The sequence below is a fragment of the Eschrichtius robustus genome, chromosome 16, assembly GCF_028021215.1.
Source record: "Eschrichtius robustus isolate mEscRob2 chromosome 16, mEscRob2.pri, whole genome shotgun sequence".
Lineage (NCBI taxonomy): Eukaryota > Metazoa > Chordata > Mammalia > Artiodactyla > Eschrichtiidae > Eschrichtius > Eschrichtius robustus.
This window is the reverse complement of record NC_090839.1, coordinates 64,362,033-64,389,744: the sequence shown is the minus strand read 5'-3', so window position 1 is coordinate 64,389,744 and position 27,712 is coordinate 64,362,033. Positions and strand designations below refer to the sequence as shown.

General features: G+C 45.0%; 1 protein-coding gene and 1 non-coding gene across 10 annotated transcripts in view; one reads left to right on the top strand and one right to left on the bottom strand.

Annotated features, from left to right (window-relative positions):
• Positions 1 to 27,712, bottom strand: part of SNX29 (sorting nexin 29) — a 565,105-nt gene that overhangs the window by 499,086 nt on the left and 38,307 nt on the right. For all 9 annotated transcript variants that reach the window (XR_011076885.1, XR_011076887.1, XM_068565494.1 and 6 more), the window contains 2 exons: positions 21,327 to 21,451; positions 2,386 to 2,566 (listed from right to left, as the gene is read on the bottom strand). Coding sequence is in view for 7 of the 9 variants with exons in the window: in XM_068565494.1 (XP_068421595.1) it covers positions 2,386 to 2,566; positions 21,327 to 21,451 (306 nt within the window). In the remaining 2 variants the exon portion in view is untranslated. The remainder of the gene's footprint in view (positions 1 to 2,385; positions 2,567 to 21,326; positions 21,452 to 27,712) is intronic.
• On the top strand, positions 24,408 to 24,480 carry TRNAG-CCC (transfer RNA glycine (anticodon CCC)). The gene has a single exon. It is a non-coding gene; the product is annotated as a tRNA-Gly (tRNA).

Below are 27,712 nucleotides of genomic sequence, written 5' to 3'. Positions count from 1 at the left end.
AGCAATAACAAGCAAATATCCTCACCCCCCAGACTTCCCGGCCAGGTCAGAGAACTCTAAACTAACGGAGTCAAAGCCCAATTTCACTGAAGTACAGTCAGTGACGGGTGACCTGGAGTTCAGCAAGAGACCGGATACATAACTGCTGAAGTGACTGAATACAACTAACAGAAAGAGAAAAGAAACACATCATTTTCAACATACTCAACCTGGCAAAAATGTCAGTGGAAGCACAGACTACATGTTCAAGCTGGCACTGCAACTAGATCCCTGATTCCCAAATTTGTGATTCTTTACAAATTGGAGCCAGTTTTCATGCATGTAAATGAATTTGGTTTTCCCACGTCAAGTTAGAGTGGCTACTGATTCAGGTAAGTTCAACTTTGATTCTTAACAGCTGATTCATTTCAACTGCTCACTGTTACATTCAACCTTGACAATGAGAGCACAACTCTGAACTACAGCTGTCCCTTGGTATCCATGGGGGATTGGTTCCAGGACCCACTTCGGATACCAAAATTTGCAGATGCTTATATAAAATAGTGTAGTACAATTGGCTCGCCAAATCTGCAGGTTCTGCATCCATGGATTCCACCAACCACAGATCTTAAACACAGTACTCAATCCACGGTTGGCTGAGACCACAGATGCAGAACCTGGGGATAGAGAGGGCAGACTGCACTTGTAAATGATCTGCTGGAAGGAGCTTCACAAAAAAAAAAAAAAAAAAAAAAAAAACCATTATAAGAAACATGTGTATGTTCTCCTTAATGAAAGCTGGTTAATGCTCGGATGTACACACAGACATTCGCAGCCTCCCAACTCAGACCCTAAGCAGCACACAAGTACAGCTGATGCCAGTCGTTCTGGCCCCCATCCCTACCATTTCATATCCACAGGGTCTGAACACACAACTGGACAAGGTACCACAAGCAACATCAATAGGAGAACTTCAAGGGCATCTTTAACAGCCTTAGTGCACAATCCCAGAACACCTAGCAAACTACTGGTAGAGAGGTGACCACAAGCAACAGAAGAAACAGAAGAGGATACCTGAGCCGGGGAAGGCACAGCAAGATATGAAATCACGGGAGTGCATCACGGCACTAAGGAAAGGCCAGCTTAATGAATTAACTGACATTTCAGTGTTGAGGATCTGGGCTGATGTGGAAGTTATTCAAGGGACCAGGGCAGAATGGACCACTGTCCCTTTGCATCATCAGGTGACACAAAACAACATGTCTAGTCCACCCTTCTCAGAGGGAAAATAACAGCGAGAGAGAGAGAGAGAGAAAGGGACAGGGAGAGGAAGACAGGGAGACGAGAAAGAGGTCACAAACACCAGCATACAAGCAAAATGACAGAAAAAATAGCAACATGTTAGCAGAGTTTTGTCTGTGTAATTTATGAGTGACTTAAGTTTTGTCCCAGAGGGTTCTACAGCATCGTCAAATGTTTCTGAAGGGCAGATGGCTGACTGTACTATCGCTGATGCATATTCAGTGCTGTCTCCCCACGGCTGTGGGATAACCATACCTCACCCACCCTGCTGAGCTTGCCTGTGGCCGTGTAACTTGCTGGCCAATGAAGTATGAGTGGGAGTGAGCATCACGGCGGGCAGAGGCTTTAAGAGCCAGAGCTTCGCTCAGCCGCAGTCCCTTGTCCTGCCTTGGCAATCAGGAAAGCATATGTAGAGATGGAGCCTCTGTCAGCCTGAATCCCTGAGATGAGACCTCCCACCCATAATGGACATGCAGCAGGGGGAAGAAATGAACTCGGCTGTCTCAAGCCAATGAGGTTTATACGATGCTTGTTATGGCAGCATAACCTGGCCTATACTAACTGACAGAGTGAACTTTATGATCAAGAAAAAAAGAAAACAAAATAAAACGAGATGTTGTTTTATAATAACAAATGACTTATCTCGCCAACTTAAAACTTCCCTATTTCTTTCCATCAGTTTGGGGTTGATTAACCTCAAAAAAACCAGAAGGAGCTGTACAGTACGCAGCACGCAAGGTGAGACACAACATGAAACTGGGCACTGAACACCCAACATCTAAAGAGAAAGAAATTCTGAATCCGAAAGAAACCCAGATTAAAATTCCAGCAAGTGGGGCGCAGGCTGTGTCCTAAGACAACAGCTCTCTCCACACCCCAGGCCTTAATAATAACAAGCATCTATTGAATGCTTGCTGCATGCAGCTGTCATGCGGAGGGAGCCCTTTACAGGCATCCTCATTTAGTCTCTGGTCGACTGTCCCCACAGCACAGCAGGACAAGCTGGGGCCGGAAGAGGGGAACCCAGCCACCCCAGATGCAGGCGGGCAGGTACTACGATGGTCACCCCTCGGCGCACCCCCTCCCCGAGCCCCTCTGGGGTACCTGAGCCTGCTGTGGTCGGCCAGGAGCATGTGCAGGTAGCGCTCCAGGGAGTGTTCGTTGAGGGCGCAGCGCAGCCAGGCGCGGCCGCGGCCCACGTCCGAGGCGATGTGGTGCAAGGCGTAGAAGCGCTGCAGCTCATGCTTGCTGAGGACCTCCTTCACATAGAACCAGAACACGGGCTCTGCGGAGACAGTGGGACCGCGCTGTGGGGCGTGCATCGTCTGAAGAGGAACACCCTTGGGCAGTTTTTGGTTTTGTTTTTTGTATTGAAGTATAGTTGATTTACCATAATGGAGAAGAATATTAAGAAAAAAAAAAAAAAGAATTGTATATATGTCCATGGGCAGTTTTGAGGGTTGTAAAACAGTTACTTCTTAGCACCAAAAAGGAAGATACCCGAGAGTATATTGAAAATAAAAATGAACCCCCCATCCACCATCCAGAGGTGACCAACATTAACATTTTCAAGTTAGTCTTTTTGCCTGCACTTTGCTTTTTTATACAAAATTGACATCTGTGATAGCTGAATTATGACCCCCAAAGATAATCATATCCTACTCCCTGGAACCTGTGCACGTTACCTTTTACAGCAAAAGAGACTTTGCAGGTGTGACAGGTCATGTCATTACAGGTGTGCAGGTGTGTCCTTACAGCGGAATGACCCCTGTAAGGATCTGGAAATGGGGAGATTATCCTGGGTAGTCTCTGGGGTCCTGACATAATCACAAGTGTCTTTAAAAGAGGGAGGGGGAAGGAGAGCTGATGCAGAAGAGAAGGTAGTGCCATGACCAGGGAAGCATAGCCTGGAGTGATGCGGCCACAGCCAAGGAATGCCAGAAGCCACCAGAAGCCGGAAGAGGCAAGGAACGGATCCTGCCCTGGAGCCTCCAGAAGGAACCAGCCCTGCCATCACCTTGACTTTAGCCCAGTGAAACTGACTTTGGACTTCTGCCCTCCATAACTATAAGAAAATTAGTTTGTGTTGTTTTAAGCCACAAACTTTGTGGTAATTTGTTAGAGCAGCCATAAGAAATTAATACACCATCACATTGTGTGTTGTATATGTATATGTATATGTATGTATGTGTGTGTGTATATATAAATACACACACACGTAGCTTTGTATCCTGACTTGTTTCTTTTCTTGTCTAGATCATGAACATTTTCCTGTAACATGTAAAGATCTCTGAGAACATGATTTTTGATGGCTCCCCAGTTGAACACAATTTATTTCAGGACTGCTGGGAACATAATATAATGCCAATTTTCCCTGTATAATGCTTTGACCATCCCTGTACATAACTCACTGTCCTTGTTTCTAGTTCCTTAGGGGAGATTTCCATAGGTCTGAGCAGATTTAAGGCTTTAAGGAAAGCTAAGAAGTTTGTTTTTATCCATAAAATAGTCATCGCGTCGCCTCACATCCTGCTTTTTTTGTCCACATGCACACAGATGTTTTTCATAGGTGTAATTCCAGTGTATACCTAATTTTGTAACCAACCTTCTTTACTTAAGGACAGTTCATCAACACTTTTCAATGCTGCCAATAGTAACGGCAACAACAACGATAGCCGCTACTACTTATTGAGCGTTAACTACGTGCCAACCATTGCACCCAACACTTTCCATCCGACCTCAGTCCTCACAACCACCAAGGCCATCTCCATGTCAAAGACAAGGCTGAGGCCCAGGCAAGTGAAGTAACTGGCCCAGTGACACACGGTTATAAGTGGTCCAGCAGAAAGGGACCTCAGAGCTGTCTCCCTGCAAACCACTTCATCACACTGCCCTGCAAAGTGAGGGGCGCTCTGCCTCCTTGAAAAGGATCATGTTCACAACTGCTCGATATCCCGAGGGGGAAACTGCTGAGTCTCTGCTGCCAGACGGGGATTCTAATCCAGGAGCTAAACAGGCTCAGACCCCTCTGAGAAGGTGACAAGAGCTTTGAACCTTCCTTCCAGAAGGATGTGAATACACACATCTCCATAAACTGGACAGCAGGTTAATAAGCTCACTCTAAGATTGCAGTTCAGCTCAAGTAGCACAGACTGCATTCTTCCCAGTAGCCGCAAGCTGGGCGAGGCTATGGGCCGCCAGGTAGAAAAGGACTCTTTCCTAACAAGCTTCCAGTCTAGCAGGCAGGACAACAGGTGAGGAGGTCTTCAGCGGAAGGACCCTGGGCAGGTCCCTCAACCATGCTAAGCTTCAGACTCCTCTCCCTTAAAGTAAGCCCCAAAGTGCAGAATCACCTAGGGTTACTGGGGTAACTGGAGAAAAGGGGGGTAGAACACTGAGCATGACGTCCAGCCCATGATGACCAACCACTGTTTGCTAAATAATTATCTTCTTATCCAAGAGCATTCATATTGTTTCCTCTTTTCCTTTTTCTGTTAACAGCATCTAAATGTGTATGTACTCATCAGTGTGTGTATGCATCTGTGTATCAAGTCAACCTCTGAGATCATTTAGAATAAACATCTCAGGAATGACTGGTAAAACCACCAGCAGGGCAGTTTACTCAGAATACCTTCTGTCTCAATCCCTAAAAGCCAAACTAATCCCCTTCCGAAACCCATTAGATCAGCCCAAACCGCACAAGTGCAAACAGCCTTCTTTCTGCTGGAAGACTCTCTCAGAATTTGGTGAGAGTACCACTCTGGGCCGGCCGGCTGACCAGCCAAAACCTTGTTTTGTAACCCACCAGACAACCATCAGTACATCCATCACGATTCCAATCAAGTGACTCTCACCTGCATTGTCTTTCCTGAAAACTGCAGTCACCTCCCTCTGACCCTGAGTACACATGAAACACCTCAAAGTGTTCAATTTCGCAAATTGCTTACCGATACAGAATCCTTCTAAAGCTTGCCTGAGTGATGCTGCTGATGATCATGATTATCCCAGCAGGGCTCCGCTTCCACTGCCAGAATTAACGTGGTCTATTTAAAGCGCAGCTCACCTGCCACTTAACACTTGCAGTGTCCATAATTTAATTTGGGAATATACACTGATCTCTTGTTGCTTTAAACCGGAGGCTGATTCCAAAAGTGAGTGAGGGCTTCTGGTTCCCCCAACTCCTGAAAGCCATCTGCCGACAAAAACAAGAGCCAAGAAGAGGGCACTGAGGTGAGCTACCTAGGGGTACCTGCTGACAGAGGATGATGAAAGCACGGGGCCTTTGGCAAAGCTTCTAACAGGCCTCAACTTTAATCGATGCCAAGAATTCAAGAATGCATACTTTGGAGGGCAAAATCCCTGGCGCGAATTCTAGTTCAGGCATTGCGTGACCTTCGGCAACATAGTTTGTCCTTCATTTTCCTCATCTGTAAAATGGGGAGAACTACCTGCTTTTGAGGTTTGCTAAGAGGGAAAAAAAATGAGACAATAAAGCATGCATATGAAGTGCTTACTGCCAAGGCAGGAAAACGGCATCCCTTTCCCTTTCTTCTGGCAGCTGCACCCCTCTTTCCTAGGGGAACCGTGTTCCATTTGGTTCCCTGTGAAGTTGCTTTTAGCACTACCAAACTCTCCCTCCCACAGGGGTGGGCAGGTAACCCAAGCTGGTCAACCACCTGGCCACAGCAGGGCGGGTGCCTCAACTTGCCTCACTCAGCACCCCCTCACCCTGGTCCTGTTTGATATTTTGTGCGATTTTTGCGTGACCTTTGCGTGATGGATTTTTTTTCTGTATTCATTTTGATTTTTTAAAATATAGCATGAAAATATTATTTATCTTGATCGCTGAGCTTTTGGTGTTCCCTTAAATTCTGTGACTGAAGTGAGTGCTTCACTGCCTCACCCTGGACCACGGGGCCCTCCCCACAACTTCTGCCTGAACTACTAGAAGAGAAGCCTTGTCTCCCTCCAGAACTGAAGTCAGCAAACAAAGGCCCGAGGGCCAAATTCAGCATCCCCACCCCTCTTTTCGTAAATAAACTTTTTGTGTTTTTTTTTAATTTATTTTTGGCCGTGTTGGGTCTTCGTTGCTGTGCAGGTTTTCTCTAGGTGCGGCGAGCGGGGGCTGCTCTTCGTTGCGGTGCATGGGCTTCTCATGGCGGTGGCTTCTCTTGTTGCGGAGCATGGGCTCTAGGCACGTGGGCTTCAGCTGTGGTGGCACGCGGGCTCAGTAGCTGTGGCTCGCGGGCTCTAGAGCGCAGGCTCGGTCGTTATGGCGCACGGGCTTAGCTGCTCCGCGGCACGTGGGATCTTCCCGGACCGGGGCTAGAACCCGTGTCCCCTGCATTGCCAGGCAGATTCTTAACCACTGCGCCACCAGGGAAGCCCTGTAAATAAAGTCTTGCTGGAACACAGTCACGTCCGTTTGTTTACAAGTCATATGTGGCTGCTTTCCTGCTACAAAGGCAGAGCTGGGACGTTGCTACAGAAACTTATGGCCCACAAGGCCTAAAATACTTACTATCTGATCCCTTAAGGAAGTTTGCCAACCACCGTTCTAGAAGTAGGAGCTGTAACTGTCATGTAAACCTGGCGCTTCCTGGGTCCGTCTCCCCTATCAGGTAGAGTGGCCCACCTGGGAAAGATGCCAACCCAGAGAGAAGCGGAACTGGGAGAGACCAAGGGACAGATGTAGGGGGTGCTACTCCGCTGGATCCAGCTCAACCCCTAGTTTCCTTGGTTACGTCAGCCAGTAAGTGCCCTTTGGCTGTCACTTGCAACCAGAAGAAGCCTAATGCAGGGGGCTAGGGCAGGTTCTTCAGCCATCTGACAATCATTTTGGGGGCCGAGAACATGGCAGGCCCTGAGCAATGCCTGCACACATTCGAGGGGCGATGGCATCCCTCAAAAATAAACACACATACAAAAGCACTGCTCAGCAATAAACAGAAAACCCAACTACAAGGAGCTAGGCTCCTTGTAAACAAAGAAAGGCTTAGTTTTCTTAAATACTTAGTCTGGAGGTAGACAGCCGGTTCAAAGGCTCTGTCGTGGGCAGAATCTCTACCCTCTACCCTTGCTGTCTCAGAGGACTGTCAACACTCTGGGCCTCACATTCACAACTGGAGCCGAAGAAAGAGGTTAAGATGCAAGTCAGTGCTTGGGAATTCCATGGTTGTCCAGCGGTTAGGACTCCACGCTTCCACTGCAGGGGGCAGGGGTTCGATCCCTGGTCGGGGAACTAAGATCCCACATGCTGCAGTGCAGCCAAAAATAAATAAATAAATTTAAAAAAAAAAAAAAAAAAAGATAAAGCCAGCTCTATCACTCCCTTTTTTCAGGCAAGGATGAGTTACCCCAGAAAAGCACAAGGGAGTGGAGAACATGTCAAGACTGGCTAAATCACACATGAGCCATGACCTAGAGAAGGACATCCCACAGCCCCAAGCAAAATCAGGGTTCTGTTAAGCCAAAGAAGAAAAGGGGAAAGGATTCTAGGCAGGAAGCTAACAGAATCAGCCATACATCGTATCAACCATTCCAGGAACAAAAGGCAAAACCAAGTGTTTCCATATTCCAGCCTGAGACCTGGGTGAGCACAGGTGCCCCCAAATCCCAGTCACACCCCAATCTGCATGAGCCCAACTACAAGACACAAATGCAGCGGCAAAGCAGAGTTTCCAACGAGGGGCTGTGGCTCTGTCACGTGGCCATCGCCCAACCAGCCATAAGACGCCTCCTGGAACTAGAACACAGGGGCTGTGCTTTAACCATGAAGAACACATAATTAAGACTTGTACGAAGTATGTAAACTTGGGACTTTCTTTTTTTGCTTTCTTCAATTGCAGTAAAACATACATAATAAAATTTACCACTTTAACCATTTTTCAGTGTATAATTGAGTGACATGAAGTACATTCACAAGGTCGTGCAACTATCACCACTATCCATTTCCAGAAATTTTTCATCATCCCAAACAGGAACTTCATAGCCATTAAACACTAATCCCCCCCATTCTCCCGTCCCACACCCCCTGGCAACCTCTATTCCACATACTTTCTGTCTCTACAAATTTGACTATTCTAGATTCTACATATAAGTGGAATCACACAACACATGACCTTTTGTGACTGGTTAATTTCACTTAGCATGTTTCTAAGGTTCATCCATGTTATAGTAGGTAGCAGTACTTCATTTCTCTTTATGGTTGAATAATATTCCATTATATATAGTATATACCACACTTTGTTATCCATTCATCTGCTGATAGACATTTGAGATGTTTCTATCTTCTGGCTTTTGTGAATAATGCTGCTATGAATATTTGTGTGCAAGTATCTGAGTCCCTGCTTTCAATTTTTTTAGGTGTGCATCTAGGAGTGGAATTGCTGGATCGTTTGGTAATTCTATGTTTAACTTTTTGAAAAACCATCGAATTATTTTCCACAGTAGCTGCATCATTTTACATTGATACTTTTTTTTTTTTTTTAGTAAAGATGGAATTGTCTTTATTTCTCTGCAACTGAAATTAACTCTATTAAATTTCCTTTCAGTTAGTTTTTAAACTCCCTTCACTCAGAAAAAAACTAAAACTTGCCAGTTTAAGGTAACTTAGCCATTTCCAGGTTTTTTTTTTTTTTTTTTATAGATTTATTTATTTATTTTATTTTTGGCTGTGTTGGGTCTTCGTTTCTGCGCGAGAGCTTTCTCCAGTTGCGGCGAGCGGGGTCCACTCCTCATCGCGGTGCGCGGGCCTCTCACTATCGCGGCCTCTCCTGTTGCGGAGCACAGGCTCCAGACGCGCAGGCTCAGTAGTTGTGGCACACGGGCTTAGCTGCTCCGCGGCATGTGGGATCTTCCCGGACCGGGGCACGAACCCGTGTGCCCTGCATTAGCAGGCGGACTCTCAACCACTGCGCCACCAGGGAAGCTCTCCAGGTTTTTTTTACTGTAGTAAAATTCACTTATAAAATTCACCATTTTAAAGTGTACAATTCAGAACTTGATACATTTTTTAAAATATTTATTTATTTAGCTGCATCGGGTCTTAGTTGTGGCACACAGGATCTTCATTGCCGCTTGCAGGATGTTTAGTTGCAGCATGCAGGATCTTTTAGTTGTGGCATGTGGGATGTAGTTCCCCAACTAGGGATCGAACCTGTGCCCCCTGCATTGGGAGCACGGAGTCTTAGCCACTGGACCACCAGGGAAGTCCCGGAACGTGATACATTTTTAAAGAATGAATATAGATTCATTTTGCTGTACACCTGAAACTAAAGCAACATTGTAAATCAACTATACCCCAACAAAAATTTTTTAAAAAAGAATGAATAAATGCACAATGATCTGAGATGCTGGATTGCTTTGGAAGACTTCAGTAGATTTAAACTTAAACATCCCTACTGACTCTACAGAACAAGTGCCAATTATCTTGGTAGAGGTGAAAGGAGATCACAAAAATAAAGCAAGAAAAGGAGGATACATTACCACTTACTGCCCGGACGTGACAGGGCTCCCCACTACCTCTCCACTTCACCTCGTCCCACTCTCCCTGTCACTCACCCTGCAACAGCCTCACTGGTCTCCTAGCCGCCCCTCCAACCAGCCAAGCCTGCTCCACCTCAGGGCCCACCCAGCCCTGAGAACAGAAACCACACCAGCTAGGCCACTGAAGGAATTTCAAACAGGACATCTGTTACAGAGCTTTTGGAAGAGCCAGAAAGCCAAACAGGAGATAACGAGTGCACCCGGAGATAACTGACATCAGAAAGCTAATCCATCCCTAAAGCCAGAGGAACAAAAGGTGTTCCCAGGCGGTGTAACCAGAGTTGCGGGCAACAGCTGGACTGTGGCAGAGGCACCTAGGAGGAAAGTCGGGGGACAAGAGGAAGGCCTGACCGGCAGCCACGGGGTACCTGCAAGGACCATGAAGGAAGCACAGCCATGGCTAGAGATGCCTCCTGAAGCAGGGCTAGGAGGAAGAAATATTCCAGCTCCCTTCTTCCTCTCACCTGCTGACCGTATCACCACCTCCCACTGAAATGATGGGCAAGGGGACCCAGGAAATAGAGTTTGCAGGGCAAGGGCAAGGAGTCAACTTGCGAGCAAATGAGAGACTTGACTGCTACGTGCTTCTGAACCTGTTGAACCGCCTGGGATTCCTTCCCCCAATAACAGGATGGCTAATCCCTTCGCTTCCTTAGGTCTCTATTCAAATGTCCCCATGAAGAGGTGTCTCTGACCACTCTACAGAGCAGAGGAAAAGCTCCACCGTGGCAGACTGCTAGCTGCTCATCCAAATCTATCCTCTCTTCCTCCTGAATCCGCAGACTGACTACACATCCCAGCCTGCTCTGCAGGGGCCAGGTGACTCTCAGGTGCCACTGCTCCCTGGCACCCTTCACCAGCCCGGTTCACTCATCTCTGTCAGCTGTCCAGCCCCTGTGATCATCTGAAGGCTGAGTTCCCAGCTCTAACACCTCAACAGAGCACACCTGGCCTTCACCCACGTGACACAAGGGGCTATGGTACCTCCCTTATGAACAAGTGGGAACTTTCTCCACCACTGCTAAAACCTGTGCCCTGTTTCCTTTTGGGGGTGTACTCCATCCTCTGCGCAAGAGCCATTTTCATGCTGACAGAAGCGAAGCAAAGTACCCATGGAACCAACAGGCTGGATAATAACTCAAAACTGACAACTCCGAGGCCAGGTCTGAGTCTTAATTTACAGGACATCAAGATTAAATACCCAGGACTTTCCTGGTGGTGCAGTGGTTAAGAATCCGCCTGCCAATGCAGGGGACATGGGTTCAAGCCCTGGTCCGGGAAGATCCCACATGCCGCAGAGCAACTAAGCCCGTGTGCCACAACTACTGAGCCTGCGCTCTAGAGCCCGTGCGCCACAACTACTGAGCCTGCGCTCTAGAGCCTGCGAGCCACAACTACTACTGAAGCCCGTGCACCTAGAGCCTGTGCTCTGCAACAAAGACAAGCCATCACAATGAGAAACCCTTGCACCGAACAAAGAGTAGCTCCCGCTTGCCACAGCTAGAGAAAGCCCACACACAGCAACAATAACAACAACAACAAAAACCAACGCAGCCAAAAATAAATTAATTCATTCATTAAAAAAAAAAAAAGATTAAATACCTCTGAAATAGCCAGAGGTCCCCTTTGGCCAAGAGGCATCAGTCTGGCTACAACAAATCCTAATATGCTGGGGCAGTTTCATCCCCCTTAATAAATGGCCACTGGCCCAAGCCCTCAGCCACTCCAGCAGTCAAGAACCCTCCCAGGACCCTATGGACATTGCCCAAATCCAGTGACTCACGGGTTAACACCTCGCCCGTGGGGGACAGCACTCTGGCCCTGGCTCCCTCCCTAAGACCAGCACTTCCCCACCAGCTGCTGAACATTTTTATCGCCACCCTGGACGTCTTCTCTGCCCTTTTGGCAGACATCCTCCCAACTCTCTTTCACCAGAACTAGCTGATTTGCAAGTTCGCGAATTCAACAGAGAAACACAAAGAGGGAACTGAAAACATGATAGGGATGGGAGGGTGAGGGAGTGGACTTCCCCTCACGATCAAAAGGATGGGCCTGGGGTTCTCCCGGCACATGCAGCTTCCTCTGCAAACAATTCTCTACAGAAATGAAATTGTTACCCAAGGTGCCCCGGTGAAGCAAAATATAACTTCCAATTTGAGTTAAACGCAATCAACCACTTTCAAAAATCCCCCCTGAGGATCAAGGAAGTAGGTTTCTCTAATATTACAGTTGGGGGTATATTAATACCACCTGCTTTCAACTGTGAGGATGTACAGATGGAAGGGGGCGGGGTTTGGCATCCCAGGAGAATGAGCAGCATGACCTGACATCTGGGTCCTCGAGTCATTATTCTGAATGTAGTTGCAGGCTCCTTGCAATACACTGGAGCTACAAATGTGAGCAAGGACGGAGCCAGTCCCTGACCACCGAGAGAGGGAGACAAGAAAATGGTGGTGCCACACAGGGGTCTGGTGAGAAGAGGACTCAGGACCGTTGCAGGGTGGGGGTGGGGGGTCGTCACCGATTGGAGGGGCACCATCCAGCTGAACTGGTGGGGAGCTCAGAAATGACTTTTAGAGAGAAATCTGAAACTTCAAGAGACAGTAGATCAAAACCAGGATGAGATACCACTTCACACCCATTTGAGTGGCTATTATCAAAAACACAAAAAATAACAAGTGTTGGTAAGGATGTGGAGAAATTGGGAACCCTTGTGCATTGCTGGTGGTAATTTAAAATGGAGCACCCTGGGCTTCCCTGGCGGCGCAGTGGTTAAGAATCCGCCTGCCAATGCAGGGAACACGGGTTCGAGCCCTGGTCCGGGAAGATCCCACATGCCGCGGAGCAACTAAGCCCGTGCGCCACAACTACCGAGCCTGCGCTCTAGAGCCTGCGAGCCACAACTACTGAGCCCGTGTGCCTAGAGCCCGTGCTCGGCAACAAGAGAAGCCACCGCAGTGAGAAGCCTGAGCACCACAACGAAGAGTAGCCCCCACTCACCGGAACTATAGAAAGCCCATGAGCAGCAACAAAGACCCAACACAGCCAAAAATAAATAAATAAAATAAATAAACTTTAAAAAAATAAAAAATAAAATAAAATGGAGGACCCAGTACAGAAAACAGTATGGTGGCTCTTCAAAAAATTAAACATAGAATTACTGTATGATCCAGCAATTCCACTTCTGAGTATGTAACCAAAAGAACTGAAAGCAGGGACTCGAACAGTTATTTGTACACCCATGTTCGTAGCCGCACTTTTCACAATAGCCAATAAGTGGAAGCAACCCAGGTGTCCGTCGACAGATGAGTGGATAAACAAAGGTGGTCTATCCATACAATGGAATATTATCCAACCTTAAAAAGGATGCATGAAGCTTGAAGACATTATGCTAAATGAAATAAGCCAAATACAAAAGGACAAATATTGTCTACTATTGTCCTATTCTACTTACATGAAGTACCTAAAATAATCAAATTCATAGAGACATAAAGTAGAGTGGTGGTTGCCAGGGGCTAGTGGGAGGAGAAAATGGAGAGTTATTATTTAATGGGGGCAGGGTTTCTATTTGGGAAGATGAAAAGGTTCTGGAGATGGATGGTGTGATGGTTGTACAATGTGAATGTACTTTTATGCCTTTGAACTGTACACTTAAAAATGGTTAAAATGGTCATTTTTATGTTATGTATACTTTATGACAATTTCTAAAAGAGAGGGAGAAAAAAAATAGAAGTTTGAGCGGTTGCGGGGGAAGGAAGAGGAGGAGGAGGCTGGGAGGAAGCCCGAGGCTGGTCGGGGGACCTGGGTGAAGGGCAGAGCCATTCACTAAGCAAGGAACACAGGAGCAAACATGGGGGTGGGATAGGGATGAGAATTCAGTCGTGCAGACCTTGACAAGCCCGTGGTACATCCAAATAGGGACACTCAAGAGGAAGACCGGGAGTGATCTGCAGGAGGTATAACTAAGAGTAATCGACACACAGATAGCAATTTTCACCAAGGAATTCAGACAGTACGTGTAGAAACAAGAGTCAACAACAGAAACCGAGGATAAATAATATTTAATGTTTGAGAGTGTAGAAGGGATATGCCAGGAAGGATCTGCAAAGAAGTAGAAAGTAAGCCCAGAGGTTGTGGCATTACAGAAGAGAGTGGGAGACAAAGTGTCAAGGTCAGAGGTGCCAAAAGGCTGCTGAACAGATAAGGAAAGTTACAGTTAAATTTTACAAGACAGGCACCTCAATAATAAATGTGCCTCTGGTATGTTCTGAATCATGCCCATCACCTTGTAACAGACTGCCGACACATAACCTGATGATGATATTTTAGTGATTAACAAGAACATCAAACTCCAAGGTTATGCCATTGAAATGCCACTTCTATAATCGGCATGTGTCCCCTCAAAATTCAACTCTTGAAACTCTAACCCCCAAAGATGATGGTATTAGTAGATGGGGCCTTTGGGTGGACCCTTAGGTGATGAGGGTGGAGCCCTCATGAATGGGATTAGTGCCCTGATAAAAGAGGTTCCTTCCACCATGTGAAGACACAGCAAGAAGGCACAGGCTATGAACCAGGAAAAGGAAGTACTCTGGAGTGATCCTGGTTTAAGGTACCTTGGGAATCATGAAATATAGTACTATGCACATTGAATGAGGCCCTTCCTTCCAACCAAAAGGTATTTATTGAACATATTTTTACTGAAGAACCCATATACTTCTAGACACTATGCTAGGAGCTAGAAAGTCAGGAGGCCAGATAGTCTCAGTCACAACTCGGCCTAAAAGCAGCCCTAGACACTAAGTAGATGAATGTTTGTGGCTGTGTTCCAATAAAACTTTATTTACAAAACAGGTGGTAGGACATGGTTTGCTGAGCCCTGCTCTGAGTGCTCCTAACTTACTCAATACTTGCTGCTTGGACTTCCCTGGTGGTCCAGTGGGTAAAACTCCGTGCTCCCAATGCAGGGGGCCCGGGTTTGATCCTTGGTTGGGGAACTAGATCCCGCATGCATGCTGCAACTAAGAGTCTTCATGCCACAACTAAAGATCCCACATGCCACAACTAAGAAGTCTGCATGCCACAACTAAGAGTCCACATGAAGCAACTAAGACCCGGCACAGCCAAAATAAATAAATAAATAAATAAATAAATAATAAAATGCTGCTTAATTTACTCATGAGTTCAAATTGGGGGGGAGGGGTCATGATCTTTCAGAGAGCCCTCTTTCTGGAAACAATATGCCATTATAAATAAAAGTAGGAGCTTCAGAATCACAATCATGTAGGCCTGCCTAAGTAGAAATCCCAGCTCTGCCACTTTTTAGCTCTGGAACACTAAGGAAATTATTTCATTTCTTTGAGCCTCATTTTCTTCACCTGTAAAATGGGAACACCGTTATTCACTATGCATAATCATTTTAGCAGTAAAGTGGAACAATGAGCGCAAAGGGTCTAACAAATCCCCTGGGTCACAAGAACTGCTCAATATGAGTCACCAGCAAACACTAAGAAAGCCAAACCTGTGGTTCACTGAAAAGAGCAGAAAACACCCAAGTGTCATTTCCAAGATGAATGTGCTAATCACATTGTTCCTCCCATTTCTGGAGCATAGGTCTCTTTTTTTCTTTAAGTTGTCTTGCTTTTCTCTATTGTTTGAGTTAGGATGATTTTGGATGCAAGTAAAAAGAAATCCAACTCAAAATGCCTTAAAATATTAGGGAACTAATTATCTCACGTAACATTAAGTCCAGAGGTAGGGCAGTTCCAGAGTTGGTTAATTCAGTAGCTCAGTGACATTATCAGGGTCCAAGTACTTTCCATCTTTCTGAGCTGCCATCCTGAATGTACTGGCTTTCATCTTCAGACTTGGTCCCTCCTCATGGTCACAACATCACTGCCATAGCTCCAAACATCACAGTCTCACAAAACAACCCAAGGCCATAAAATAAGCTTTCTTGTGTCTCTGTTCAAACAGCAAGAAGCTTTCTCAGAAGCCCGTCAGTAGACCTTTCCTTTTGGTCAGAATTGCATCACATGTCTATTCCTAAACCAACTACTGGCAGGCTGGAAATTATTCTGGCTGGCCTGATCTGATCCAGATTTACTCCTCCTGTGGCTAGCCTCAGGCCTGAAGCTCGTGGCCACCCAACATCAGAACAAAACCAGAGTTCTATTAGCAAGAAAGAAGGGATGGAACTGCTGGGTGGGGAATAACCAGTGTCGGCTGTAATGATTCACGCTACCTTGCATAACTGGAATGGAAAGGTTAAACAAACTTCAGGACAGGCTCGGAAAATGCAGGCTCCCATCTCACCACCGGCAAATCAACTGTCTGTGCAGATAAATCCAGTCACTTGTCAAAAGTCAAGAGGAAACGGCTCTACTGGACACAGTAGGCTCTCACTTCTGGGGTCTGAATTCTAAAGGAGACACACTAGGTGACCTTATTCTGAACTTCTCTGGGTCCTGCGTAACTCAACTAACTGGACGATCTATTCAAAGGGACTGCAGTTTGGGATGCACACTGTTTCCCATGCCCGCCAAGACGGCATAACTGCTGAGCTGGCAGCATAACTGCTTAGAACGATGTTTACCTTACCAACATTTCATAGGTCAGGGATGTTTGGGTAAAAGCCTCCCAAGTCAAAAACAAAAAGAAACCTGAATACTAAGCTAAAATCAAAAACAAACAAAATAAAACCCCCTAATAGACAGCAAACTAGGGAATGGGAGATATATGTGGGTACTGATTAAAATCAGCACAAAACTGAAGGAAAACTGCGTGCAAACTCCCTTTCCCAGGCTACAGTTGCTCTCAGGAGGAAAAGCTGGTACCTGATTTGTAGAAAAGTAACAGAAGATGGTCACGCACAGAGGGGGCACATCTGGCCACCGGAAAAGGCACAAGCTGAAAGCATCACTCCAAGGGTCCACTGTCGGCTGTGGAAGATTAGCTTGAACCAGATCAACTCCCCCACGAAAAAAACAGCAACTGAAAAAGCCAGCCTTTTTTTTTTTTTTTTTAATTAAAGCAAAACTGAAGGACTAGGAGCTCTGCAAAGGCAAGAAAGACATGAGGAACTCAGATCCCAAAGAGAAGGGATGTCCACAGACATGACTCCTGTCTACAGAGCCTTATTCTGCCCTAAGGCTTTTCCCAACTACAGAGCTTCTCTGATGAGAAGTTAAGTGGAGCTTTCAGAATTCCCACAGGGTCTTTAAAAAAAAAAAATTAGAGTTCGGGACCTGCAGATGAGGAAGGGCACTGGAAAACACCTCAGGGATTCAGCTGTGTACTGGACTGAACAGTGCCCCCCAAAATTCGTGTCCACCTGGAACCCCAGAATGGGACTTTATTTGGGGAAAGCCTCTTTGCAGGTGTAATTTGTTGAGATGAGGTCATACTGGACCTAATCTAACACGACTGGTGTCCTTCTAAGGAGAGGAGGGGACACAGAGAGACATGGACTCAAAGGAAAGAAGGCCATGTGAAGAGGGCGGCCAAGACTGGAGTGATAAAGCTACAAGCCAAGGAATGGCAGGGACTGCTGACAAGCACCAGAAGCTAGGAACACACCCTCCCCTCAGAGCTTTCCAGAAGGAACCAACCCTGCTGACACTTAGATTTTGGACTCCTGGCCTCCAGACCGTGAAAAAGTAAATTTCTCTCTGTTGTTTTAAGCCACCTGGGGTGTGCAAATTTGCTATGGCAACTCCAGGAAACTGATATAAGCTGGAAACCCCGAAGAACTACATCCTAGAAATACATCAGGCATCACAAATGCTAAAGGCCAGGTGTGAACTGGCTTGATCCCCTGACTGGATTAAACTGATCTCCCTCTACCCTAACTGTCTGAGAAGCAACAGTAAATCCTCTCTGAAAAAAGATACAATCATTCCAAACTTCAAATTATCTCTACGATTCTTCATACACAACATCTGGCATTCAGTCGAAAATACCAGATACATGCGAAGACAAGAATGTATTCAAAATCAAGACAAAAACAAAAAATACGGGACTTTTGGCTACAGCCCAGTGAGAAGGTTAACAAATCGTCTCCCCAAAAAGCAACTGTAAAACTGAACAAAATTGACAAAAACAACGGTTTTAGCACTCTAGAAACTGGCTTCAAAGGCTTACAACTTGAGAGGTGTTTACCCTTGAAAACTGCTGAATTTCCAATTAGAACAGTGGGAACAATAACAACAGTACAACAATAAATGGCAATCGACATTCTATCTCAAGTGTCAGGGGCAATAGGGAGGGGTGGAGACTGTGGTGACCTGGAGTACTTTTGCCCCATCTACAAAGGGCAGGGGTGCTGGGCTCCAAACAAAGTCAACAGTAAATGTAGGCCCAGAGTCACAGATCCTCAAGTTTAAGAAAATCTAGAAATCTATATTTCAACATAAAATCTCATAATTTTTAAACGTTGGCAACTTTAAAAAAAAGTTTTTTTAATACGTTGTGCAAGGGCACCAGTTTCCAAACTCAGTCCTACATGCACCCTAACTGCAGACAACCAAATGCAGTCATGCCCCTGGCAGACTCTCAGTATTATCTACTGTATTGTGATTTTCAACAATGTCATTTTATTCAGTCATTACTCTGAAGTTCAGCTTTTCTCTCTTCATCTAGAAACAGAGCTAATGCAACAGCCTTGTGGATTAATTCACCGTTACTCATTCTCTCCTGTCACTTTCAGTTCAGTTCACTGAGTTAGAGTGGTCTACAGAGGAGCAATTATGGGCACCAGGCCTGCTGCCAGAGGAGGTGGGGAGCGGGGAAGGGCCAGGAACTTCTTGACATCAGTCTGACCTGGGTAGGAATCCTCAGCTCTGCCATTTACCAGCCATGGGAACTTGGGCCTCGTATTAACTTACTTGAGCCTCAGTGTCATCATCTGAAAAGTAAAGACACCATCACCTACGCTGGAATGTTACTGGCATGTTATCATCACGCACCAGCTCGGGCAGCCCAGTACCAAGGCCTCAAGCCCCCACCACAACCCTGCGAGGCGGGTCCTGTTATCACCCTCAGTTTACACACGAGGAAATAGAAGCTCAGAGAGGAGGTGTCCCAGAGAGCTCATGTGTGACAAGTCACTGAGCGGGGATTTCAACCCTGCCGTCCGATCGCTAAGCTACATAGAGGGCCCGGCCCAGCAGCCAGCAGAGACAAGGAAGCAGAGCAACGCTCATTCCCGTCGGATCCTTCTCTTCAGACTTCCATTTTATTCATTCTGCCTGGCAAGGTCATTCCAATGGCTTTAAGAACAACCGTAACAAGTCATTGATCTGATCTTTTCCAACTCTGAGCAGCTGAAGAAACACCTGCCCCCTCTCTCGTGAGGTTTTTAATCAAACATTCAACGGCAGGAGAGAGGTTTTAACCAGCCAAGGACCATCCTACACCCGTGAATGGTTAATTAACGCTGCCAACAATGATGACACAAGCCCTTGGCAACTACTCCAGGGCTAAGCGAGTTCGGTCTTTGCTTTGCTTCTAATTGGCCAGGGGGCTGCCCAGCACACCCTCCTGGGCAAAAACAAAGCCAGAGACTGCTCCTCAGCCTCTTCAGGATGCAAGTGTAGAAATCATGCTAAGATGCAGGGAAACAGCAAGAAGGCGAAGGCTGGCGATGTCTTGCAAACGTGTAGGTGCTTCTGCGATTATCAGGGCCAAGTAACAAAAAGATAAGAATTCTAGTCTGGATGGGAATAGGTAGAGCCATTTTTCATGGTTAAAAGATCAGAGCCTCAAGAGGGGGTGAGGTGGAGAAAGAGATTAAAAGTTTAAAGGGTGTTTGGGAGAAGAGGATAACTGGTTAAACATTTATTGGGGGGGAGTGTCTATGAACTGAAGCAGGTGCTTCACATGAGAGTCTCACTGAAGCCTCCTGACAATCCCCCAGGGAGACGAGACGCTCTGCCTTTACAGGTGCAAACAATGAAGGCACAGAGGGGCATTTTCCCAGGGTCATGCCAGACTTACCCTCAGAGTCTGACTCCAAAGCCAGGGTTGCCTCTGCCATGCCCAGGAGCTGCCCAGAGCCTGGTGGTCTATTCCACACCAGTTCCTCTGAGGTAGCTGCCCCACAGACAGGTAAGAAGGAAATGAGAAGAAACACAAGGGCCCAGCAAGCCAAGGAGGACTCTCGGAAAAGCCATGTCCTCAAACAGCCATCAACCAGCCCTACGCCATCCCCACACAGAGGCTCAGGGAAGCATCCTGTACATAAAATGCCACCGAGACGACTGAGGCTGACATCCGAGGTGGCCAAGGAGCTGGCTGTGGTTTCTACGAGGACTGAGGCCCTTGACACCGGCTCTTCTCTGAACTGGCCCCCTATGTCCCTGACTTGGAAGGAAGGGACCCGGGAACACAGAAGAAAAATCAACGGTGACAGGAATCCCTCTTGCAGCCATCCCCTGACCCCAACAGAACCCACATTCATTTCTGAAAATGAGCAACCGGTGAGATGAACAGGGATGAAAGATCTGCTGAAGGGGTGAGAGAAAAGGGAAAGGAGACGCGCCAACATGAGAGGGAAAGGCAAAGGGTTCGCTTCAGTGGGCAGAGAATTTCCACAAACACCGCTACCAAACACGGTGAGCACTGATGTTTTGCTGTGAAAGGAGGTGAACTAGCAAAAAGGTGACACATTTTTCTCAGCAGTGACACTGATATCACAGTAACAAGAAGGACTTGGGAATTCAGGGCGGCAGCCACAAGCAGGGTCTGAAAGAACCTGCTCTTTTAAATGTGCGCGTGGGGTGGAACACACAGGATGTTGTTTATATGACATGATACACTTCAAAGTTCAGATCCAAAGCAAACCGCTTCGAACAAATCACATCTGTACCATGGAGAAGAGAGATGAAGGTCCCCACCACTCATAGGGCTATTGTGTGAACTGAGCGAGTTAATTTATATAAAAGACTAACAAAGTGCCACGCTTGCACTAAGTACCCATGAGCGTTGAATTATTATTATTAGCATTATCCCTGTCATTCAGAGACACAGGAGCACAGGACAAGGGAAATGCTGTGACAATTTTTAAATGGATGGCAGCAGAACTATAAGCTCAGAGACCTGCCTGTTTTCTGCTGCTGTTATTGAAGACAGATTTAATTATGAAACGCCATGCTATCCTTGTGCATAAAGTTAGAACAGATTATTAGTTTCACAGCAATTGCCACACCATGTTGGTGAAATAAGCACCTTAGCTGCAGGTCCCCCGAGCCCCTCGGAGACCACAACACGTGGCTCTGAGAATTCTGCACAAAGGCTGACTTCATTTAAATTAAGATACCAGACAACACCCTAACTGACTGCAAGTAAGACATCCTTACCACGGATTTCTGCACCACAACGTGCCACTGGCCCCCACCAGTCCCGCACGATGACTGCCTTGCCCACTATTAAAAAATAAACACAAATTAAAAGAGCAAGAGAAAGGAACATCCTCCAGGATGCATCAGGCCGAGCAGTACCTGTTTCGGTTTTGCTGGCGAAGCCTGCTGCCTGTTTGATCGCGGCTGCTGTTAGCGCTAATCCTCGACTCCTCTTCAAGCCATGCTGCAGGACGGCCTCAAACTGGGCACACAGACAGGTCACCCTGCGAGAGAACCAATGATTCATCAATCCACCCTGTGAAGGCAGAGAAACAACCAGGGCGGCCCTGGCATCTCCAGGGAGCTAGTGAGGGTACACACTAGACACCTGGATTTACAGACAGGTGACTGACATGTAACTGACTCCACACCAATCTCCATTTATGTTCATTTCACATAACTTAGGGAAGCCCCACACGGTCTAGCCAAGTTCATCAGACTGGTGAAAGCACAGTAACAATTCACAAGAAACAAGGGGATATGGAACTGGTGCCAGCCAGCAGGGGAGGAAAAAAATAAAATAAAAGCCAATTTAAAAACAAATCAGTTCCGTGTGGGGAGGGGTTGGGTGTTAATTGTATCCAATTCACAAGTTTCAACTCTAATTCATTTCATGTCCTTTATGAAACAAGATTATCTTTTAAGAGATTGAATTCACCAGCCTGCCAAATTGGAAACACTGTGTAATTTCATGGACTGTTACATACCCTAAAAAATAATATGAATTCTGATTCTTGTCCTTTGTTTTGTTGTAAGAGATTACATTGTGAAGTCAGAGTTGATGGAATTGTCAATTAAGTTACAATTACTGTGCATTTAACTGAATTGATTTATCAGTAACCAAAGAAATGGGAGATTCAGGAACATGTTCACAGAGAGATGAGGTCACAGCAACTACACTCAATTCTTAACAATCCTCACAGGGTTCCTGGGCCCCCAGCCCAGTCGGGTCTGTGCACTTCAGAGACCCTTGCAATCACTCATGCAGCAAATGTTAAGAAATCCTGTACTTCTCCTACGTGCCAGGCACTGTTCTAAGCTCTGAGGATATGATGGTGGGAGTGAGACAGAAAAGGTCTCTGCCTCACCACGTTTCCATGTTCTAGCAGGGGAAGATACAAAAACAAATAAGCTAACCAGACCATATCAGTTGATGAGACCTTTGAAGAAAATAAAACAGGATGAGGTGGTAGGTGGAGCCAGGGCAAGAACAGGCTTAGATTCTGTGGCCCGAATGGAGGTAACCTTAGAGTTATGACCTGGATATGACAAGAGGCAGCAGGCTGGGCAGACAGACCCAGTGCAAAGACCCTGAGGCCACCACCATCTGGCTCATCCTTGCGTAACTGCAGGCATTTCCTGCTCCACCCACCCCCACACCTCTAGTTATAATACTGCAAGAGTCTATCACTCTGTGGGTGGTAAAACATCTTCACATCCATGATTTCACTAGCTCCTCCCATCAACATTATGATATGGTTGAGGCAGGTATTATTATCTCCATTTTACACATCAAGAAACTGAGGCTTAGAGACATTTAAGAGACAGTACCTAGTAAGTACATAATTAGCAGCAACATGGGTACTCCAGCCCTACCCTACCCACCCCCATGCTGATCCAAGGTAGTTTCCACTACACCCCATGCCACCAAGACAAACATGCTTTATTCTAAGACAAAAGTCAACTCCCTCCCATATGCCACCTTTACTCAAGTCTTCTGTCTACACCAGAAAACGCTAACCCAGCATCAGCAAATACACAGCACACGAATATTTATCCTCTAGTCTGTGCCCGTGACAGACATCACTAATCCATCCCAGAATTCTAGGCTACTACTGCCAATGATCCAAGTTAGCCCTCCAGGAGTTTGGGGGAGAATGGATACATGTATATGTATGGCTGAGTCACTTTGCTGTGCACCTGAAACTATCACAACATTGTTAATCAGCTATACCCCAATATAAAATAAAAACTTTTTTTAAAAAAGTTAGTCCTCTACAGGAAGGAGCCCCACCTGGCATCCCAAACTGAACTTGTCCTCAACTACACTACTTGGTTTCCAACTCCTACCTTGTCCTCCTGGCTCCCCTGCACCTAGCTCACTCAGTGCCTGGAACACAGCGTGTGCTCCGTAAATGCTTTTTCAGTGGATAGGTAAAAGGGTGATTAACCTTGAACCCTGGGTCCCAGAATACTCCCCCCACACTGAAACAACACTTTTTGCTGTGGCAGATGTCACTCTTAAATATTAGATGTGCATATGTTAGTCTCTCTGCATATCCACACAGGCACACATCTGAGGGCTCCCTGAAAGCTGGGACACCCACCAAAACTATCTAAATCCCACAGGAACCAAAAGCAAGGCATAGCAAAACGGAGCCTGACCAGGGCCCTGTTTCAGGGTGGGGTGGGGAGGAGGGCAAAAACCTTGGTCTGTGTTTAGAGTTCTCCATAATAAACCACATCTTTAAACGAATCATCTGCAAATACAATGATTAACTCAACAATACCCGTAGGTTTGTTTGGCTCCAATGCACAAGTCAGTAACTGCCCCACCAACTCTATAACATCTGGCCCCTAAGGGGAATGGAATGCAGGCGAAGAGCACAAACCCAGTCCCCAAGGTTTGCTTACATCAGCAGCATTACCTTCCAGATGCACATAGGTCACAATCAACCCAACACAGCAGAAAACCCAGGTGGGCATTAGTCCTATAATTAGTTCATTATGATGCCTGCCTTGCTGAAGGCCATTCTACTTAACACCCTCTCCATGTCCCCTTTTCACCTCCCCATTTGACCTGAGCTTATATTTACAGGTCATTCAAGACTTAGCTCAAGGGTCCCTTCCTCCAGGAAGCCTTCCTGAGTGCTTCCTCATGCTGAGCTTCCTTCTGCTGCAGCACTTGGTCAATCTCTGTTAACAATCTGCTTTCCACAGCTGTCTCCTCTTGCTAACTTGAGTTTCCAGAGAGCAAGGATCACGCCTCGTTCATCTTAGTGGTGACAGCACCTAGCACAATGCCTGCCATCTGTGGTATATGTGACCAATATGGTCCCTCCCCTCGAAGAACTCAGAACATGGACTTGATGTATACTTAGGTGAGAGATGCATCTTAGGAGATCTTGTATAATTTGGAATCCAAATCCAGGTCAGTTAAGACTAGGGAACCAAGGGATTTCCCTGGTGGTCCAGTGGGTAGGACTCTGTGCTCCCAATGCAGGGGGCCCAGGTTCAATCCCTGGTCAGGGAACTAGATCCCACATGCATGCCACAACTAGGAGTCCACATGCTGCAACTAAGAAGTCCACATGCCGCAACTAAAAGACCCTGCATGCCGCAACTAAGACCTGGTGCTGCCAAAATTAATTAATTAATTAATTAATAATAATAAATAAAATTTAAAAAAATAGACTAGGGAACCAAGGAGAACACACTGGTCCAACTACATGAATCTAAGCCCTTCAGCTTGTGGTGGGCACGCTATGGGCACTGATTTATAATCATGTCACCTGAAGGTTTTCCATTTCTTCTCACCTTGACTCAGGCATATGATACTTTCTGCAAAAATGAAAGGGGCACCTGCTTTCACGGAGCTCATTATTTTCTCAGCTCAGTCTCTCCTGTTTCCCAGAATGCTCTCTGCTGAGTGCTCTCTGACACGCAGCAGGGGAGGGCAGGCGGTGGGAGGATTGGCTGCCTCCACGACATTTTCTCACATCTAACTTCTACTATAAGTTAATGAATTGGCCATGTTCTTAATTAAGCAGGGCACGTAACAGTGAATGTTTTAATTTTTTTAAAAAGCACCAGCCAAGAAAATCACTTCAAGTTTTTATGCATATAGCTGTTTACCAGATGAATGGATAAATAAAATGTGGTATATCAATACAATGGACTACTATTCAGCAATAAAAAGGAATAAAGTACTGACACATGCTGCAACAAGGATGAGCCTTGAAAATATCATGCTAAGGGAAAGAAGCCACACCCAAAAGCCATACGTTGTATGATTCCATGAAATGTCGAGAAAAGGTAAATACATAGAAACTACAAGTAGATTAGTGTCGCCTAAGGCTGAAATCAGGAATTAACTGTAAACTGGCACAAGGGACCTCTTTGGGGCAATGAAAATGTTCTGAACCTGAATTGTGGTGATGGTTACATAACTCTATAAATTTACTTTTAAAAAAAAATCACTGCATTGTACACGTACAAGGAGTAGATTTTTATGGTAAGTAAATTAGACTTCAGTTAAGCTGTTTTTAAAAAACTGCCCTCAAGGTGCCCAGTAAAAGCTTGATGAAGGAGTGGAAAATGAAATAACCTCCTCCTGCTGACCTTAAGTCTCTCACCACCCGCCGGCACAGCTGGATATTGCACGAGCTTAACTGGTTTGCTGCTAAAATTCTGCAAGCACTGGTTTTCCTGAGCTGTGTCCTAAATTTCAAGACCGCTTAACCTGCCACATTAATCTATAATAAGAATCCTAAGAATCCTGTACTTTTTATGGCAAATGTTAGACATTTATGGCAAATATTAGACAGAAAGGATCAGCAATGAAAGCTGCATTTTAAGAACTGCATCAAATTAACCTCCTGACAGCATAACTTCAAATTGATCCTTTCACTACGTTACAGCTTTACTAGAACCTTTTGGTGAAAAGTACAATCATGAAAATGGATTGGATCATCCTCGTGTGGAAAGCTCCAATGTCACTGAGAACGGAGTCGACTGTACCCATAAAAACGGGCCATTAACAGCATTAGCCATACCTCAGATTTAAGACAGTACAATCATCAACTAAGACAGTACAATCATCAACTACAGCAAGGCCATCACATGACAGCCATTTGAAATGGGCCATGCCCTACATTTATGTGTTATAAATTTCAGAAAGGTTCACATCCTTTAACCGCTGAATTCTACTGGCAGAAATCAATCCTCGGTTGTAATCTACAAGTCAGATAAAGATTTAAGAATGAAAATATTCAAAACATTATTTACAACTGTGGAAAGTTAAAAATACATAAAGATTTGACACTTGGGGAATTGGTTAAATGATAATACAACACAAAATCGAATGCCATTTAGCCCTTATTTACCAAGAGCTTATAATGATAAGCCAACAGGTTTATAACATAAAATGAAAAATAAGCAGGGTACAAAACTGTATATTAAGTATGTTTTCAACTATGCTAAAAAAACACTCACAAAAAAATCTGAAGGGGATTTTGTGAAAAATTAAGAGTGACTTGGTAAAATAATTACTGTTGATGACTTTCTTGCCTCTATGCTTTTCTGACTTAGCTTTTTTTCTAAAACAAGCATTTAAAAAGTATTCATGTCTCAAGAACCAGAAATATTGCTACCTTGAGCTAAAAAAAATGAAAAAATATGGCATCAAAGTTATGGTGAGAAAAAAATCACGCAACTATTAAAATGCTTACTGGAAACTTGAAATGGCATTTTTTTTTTAAAGCTTGGATTATAATGTTAAGTGAAAAAAAAGCAGATCTACAAAAAGATATAAAAAGGTTTCTAACCCGCAAATTTAAAATATTGCAATAAAAGAAACTGTAACATTAAAAGTTGATTTTTTTTAAGTCAACAAAATGGTGGAGGCGAACTACATTCACAACAGTAACAACAGTAAAATAAATCATATTTTTAATAAGAAAGATACATGTCCTATATGAAGAAAAACATAATATTCTTAAAAGGTGTAAAGCTCAAAATAAATAGAAATATTGTTTTCCTAAATGGGAAGATTTATTAAAATAAAAATCTTAATTCTTCCCAAATTAATGTATATATTTAATACAATTCCAATACTAATCACAGGAAGGACTCGGCCTAGTGTGGTTTTGGGTACAGAGATAAACAAATTGATGAAGCAGTATAGCGAATCCCCCTCCAAAATTCCAAATGAATATGGAAATATTTTATATATAATAATGGTAGCACTTCAACTCAGATGGGCAAGAATGGGCTATTTAACCAGTGGCACTGACCCAAGTGGTTATAGGGCTGAAAGAAAATAAAAATAAACTTCTGTCTCAAACCATCACAGAGCTAAATTCCAGATGGGTTAAGATCAAAAAAATATATAAATGTAGAAAAAATGATAGAGAAAAATACAGAAGAACCTCAGGACAGTATACTCTCAAAGCAAAACTTTAAAGGTTCATAGAATTAACCACATAAAATGTTTAAATTTCAACACAGCAAAAGATATAAATATGGTAAAACAATAAATGATAGACTGGAGAAAATATTTACAGCACACAACTGAAAAAAAATTAAGGGCCATAGTAAACGAAGAGCTTCCACAAATGGACAAAAAAAAGACATGCAACTCAAAAAATTAAAAGACTATTAAAGAAGGTGAACCAACAAACCATGAAGGGAGGAAATACAGTTGGCCAATAAACATAGGAAAAGATATTCAGTCTCACTAGTGACCAGGAAAGTGTTGCAAATAC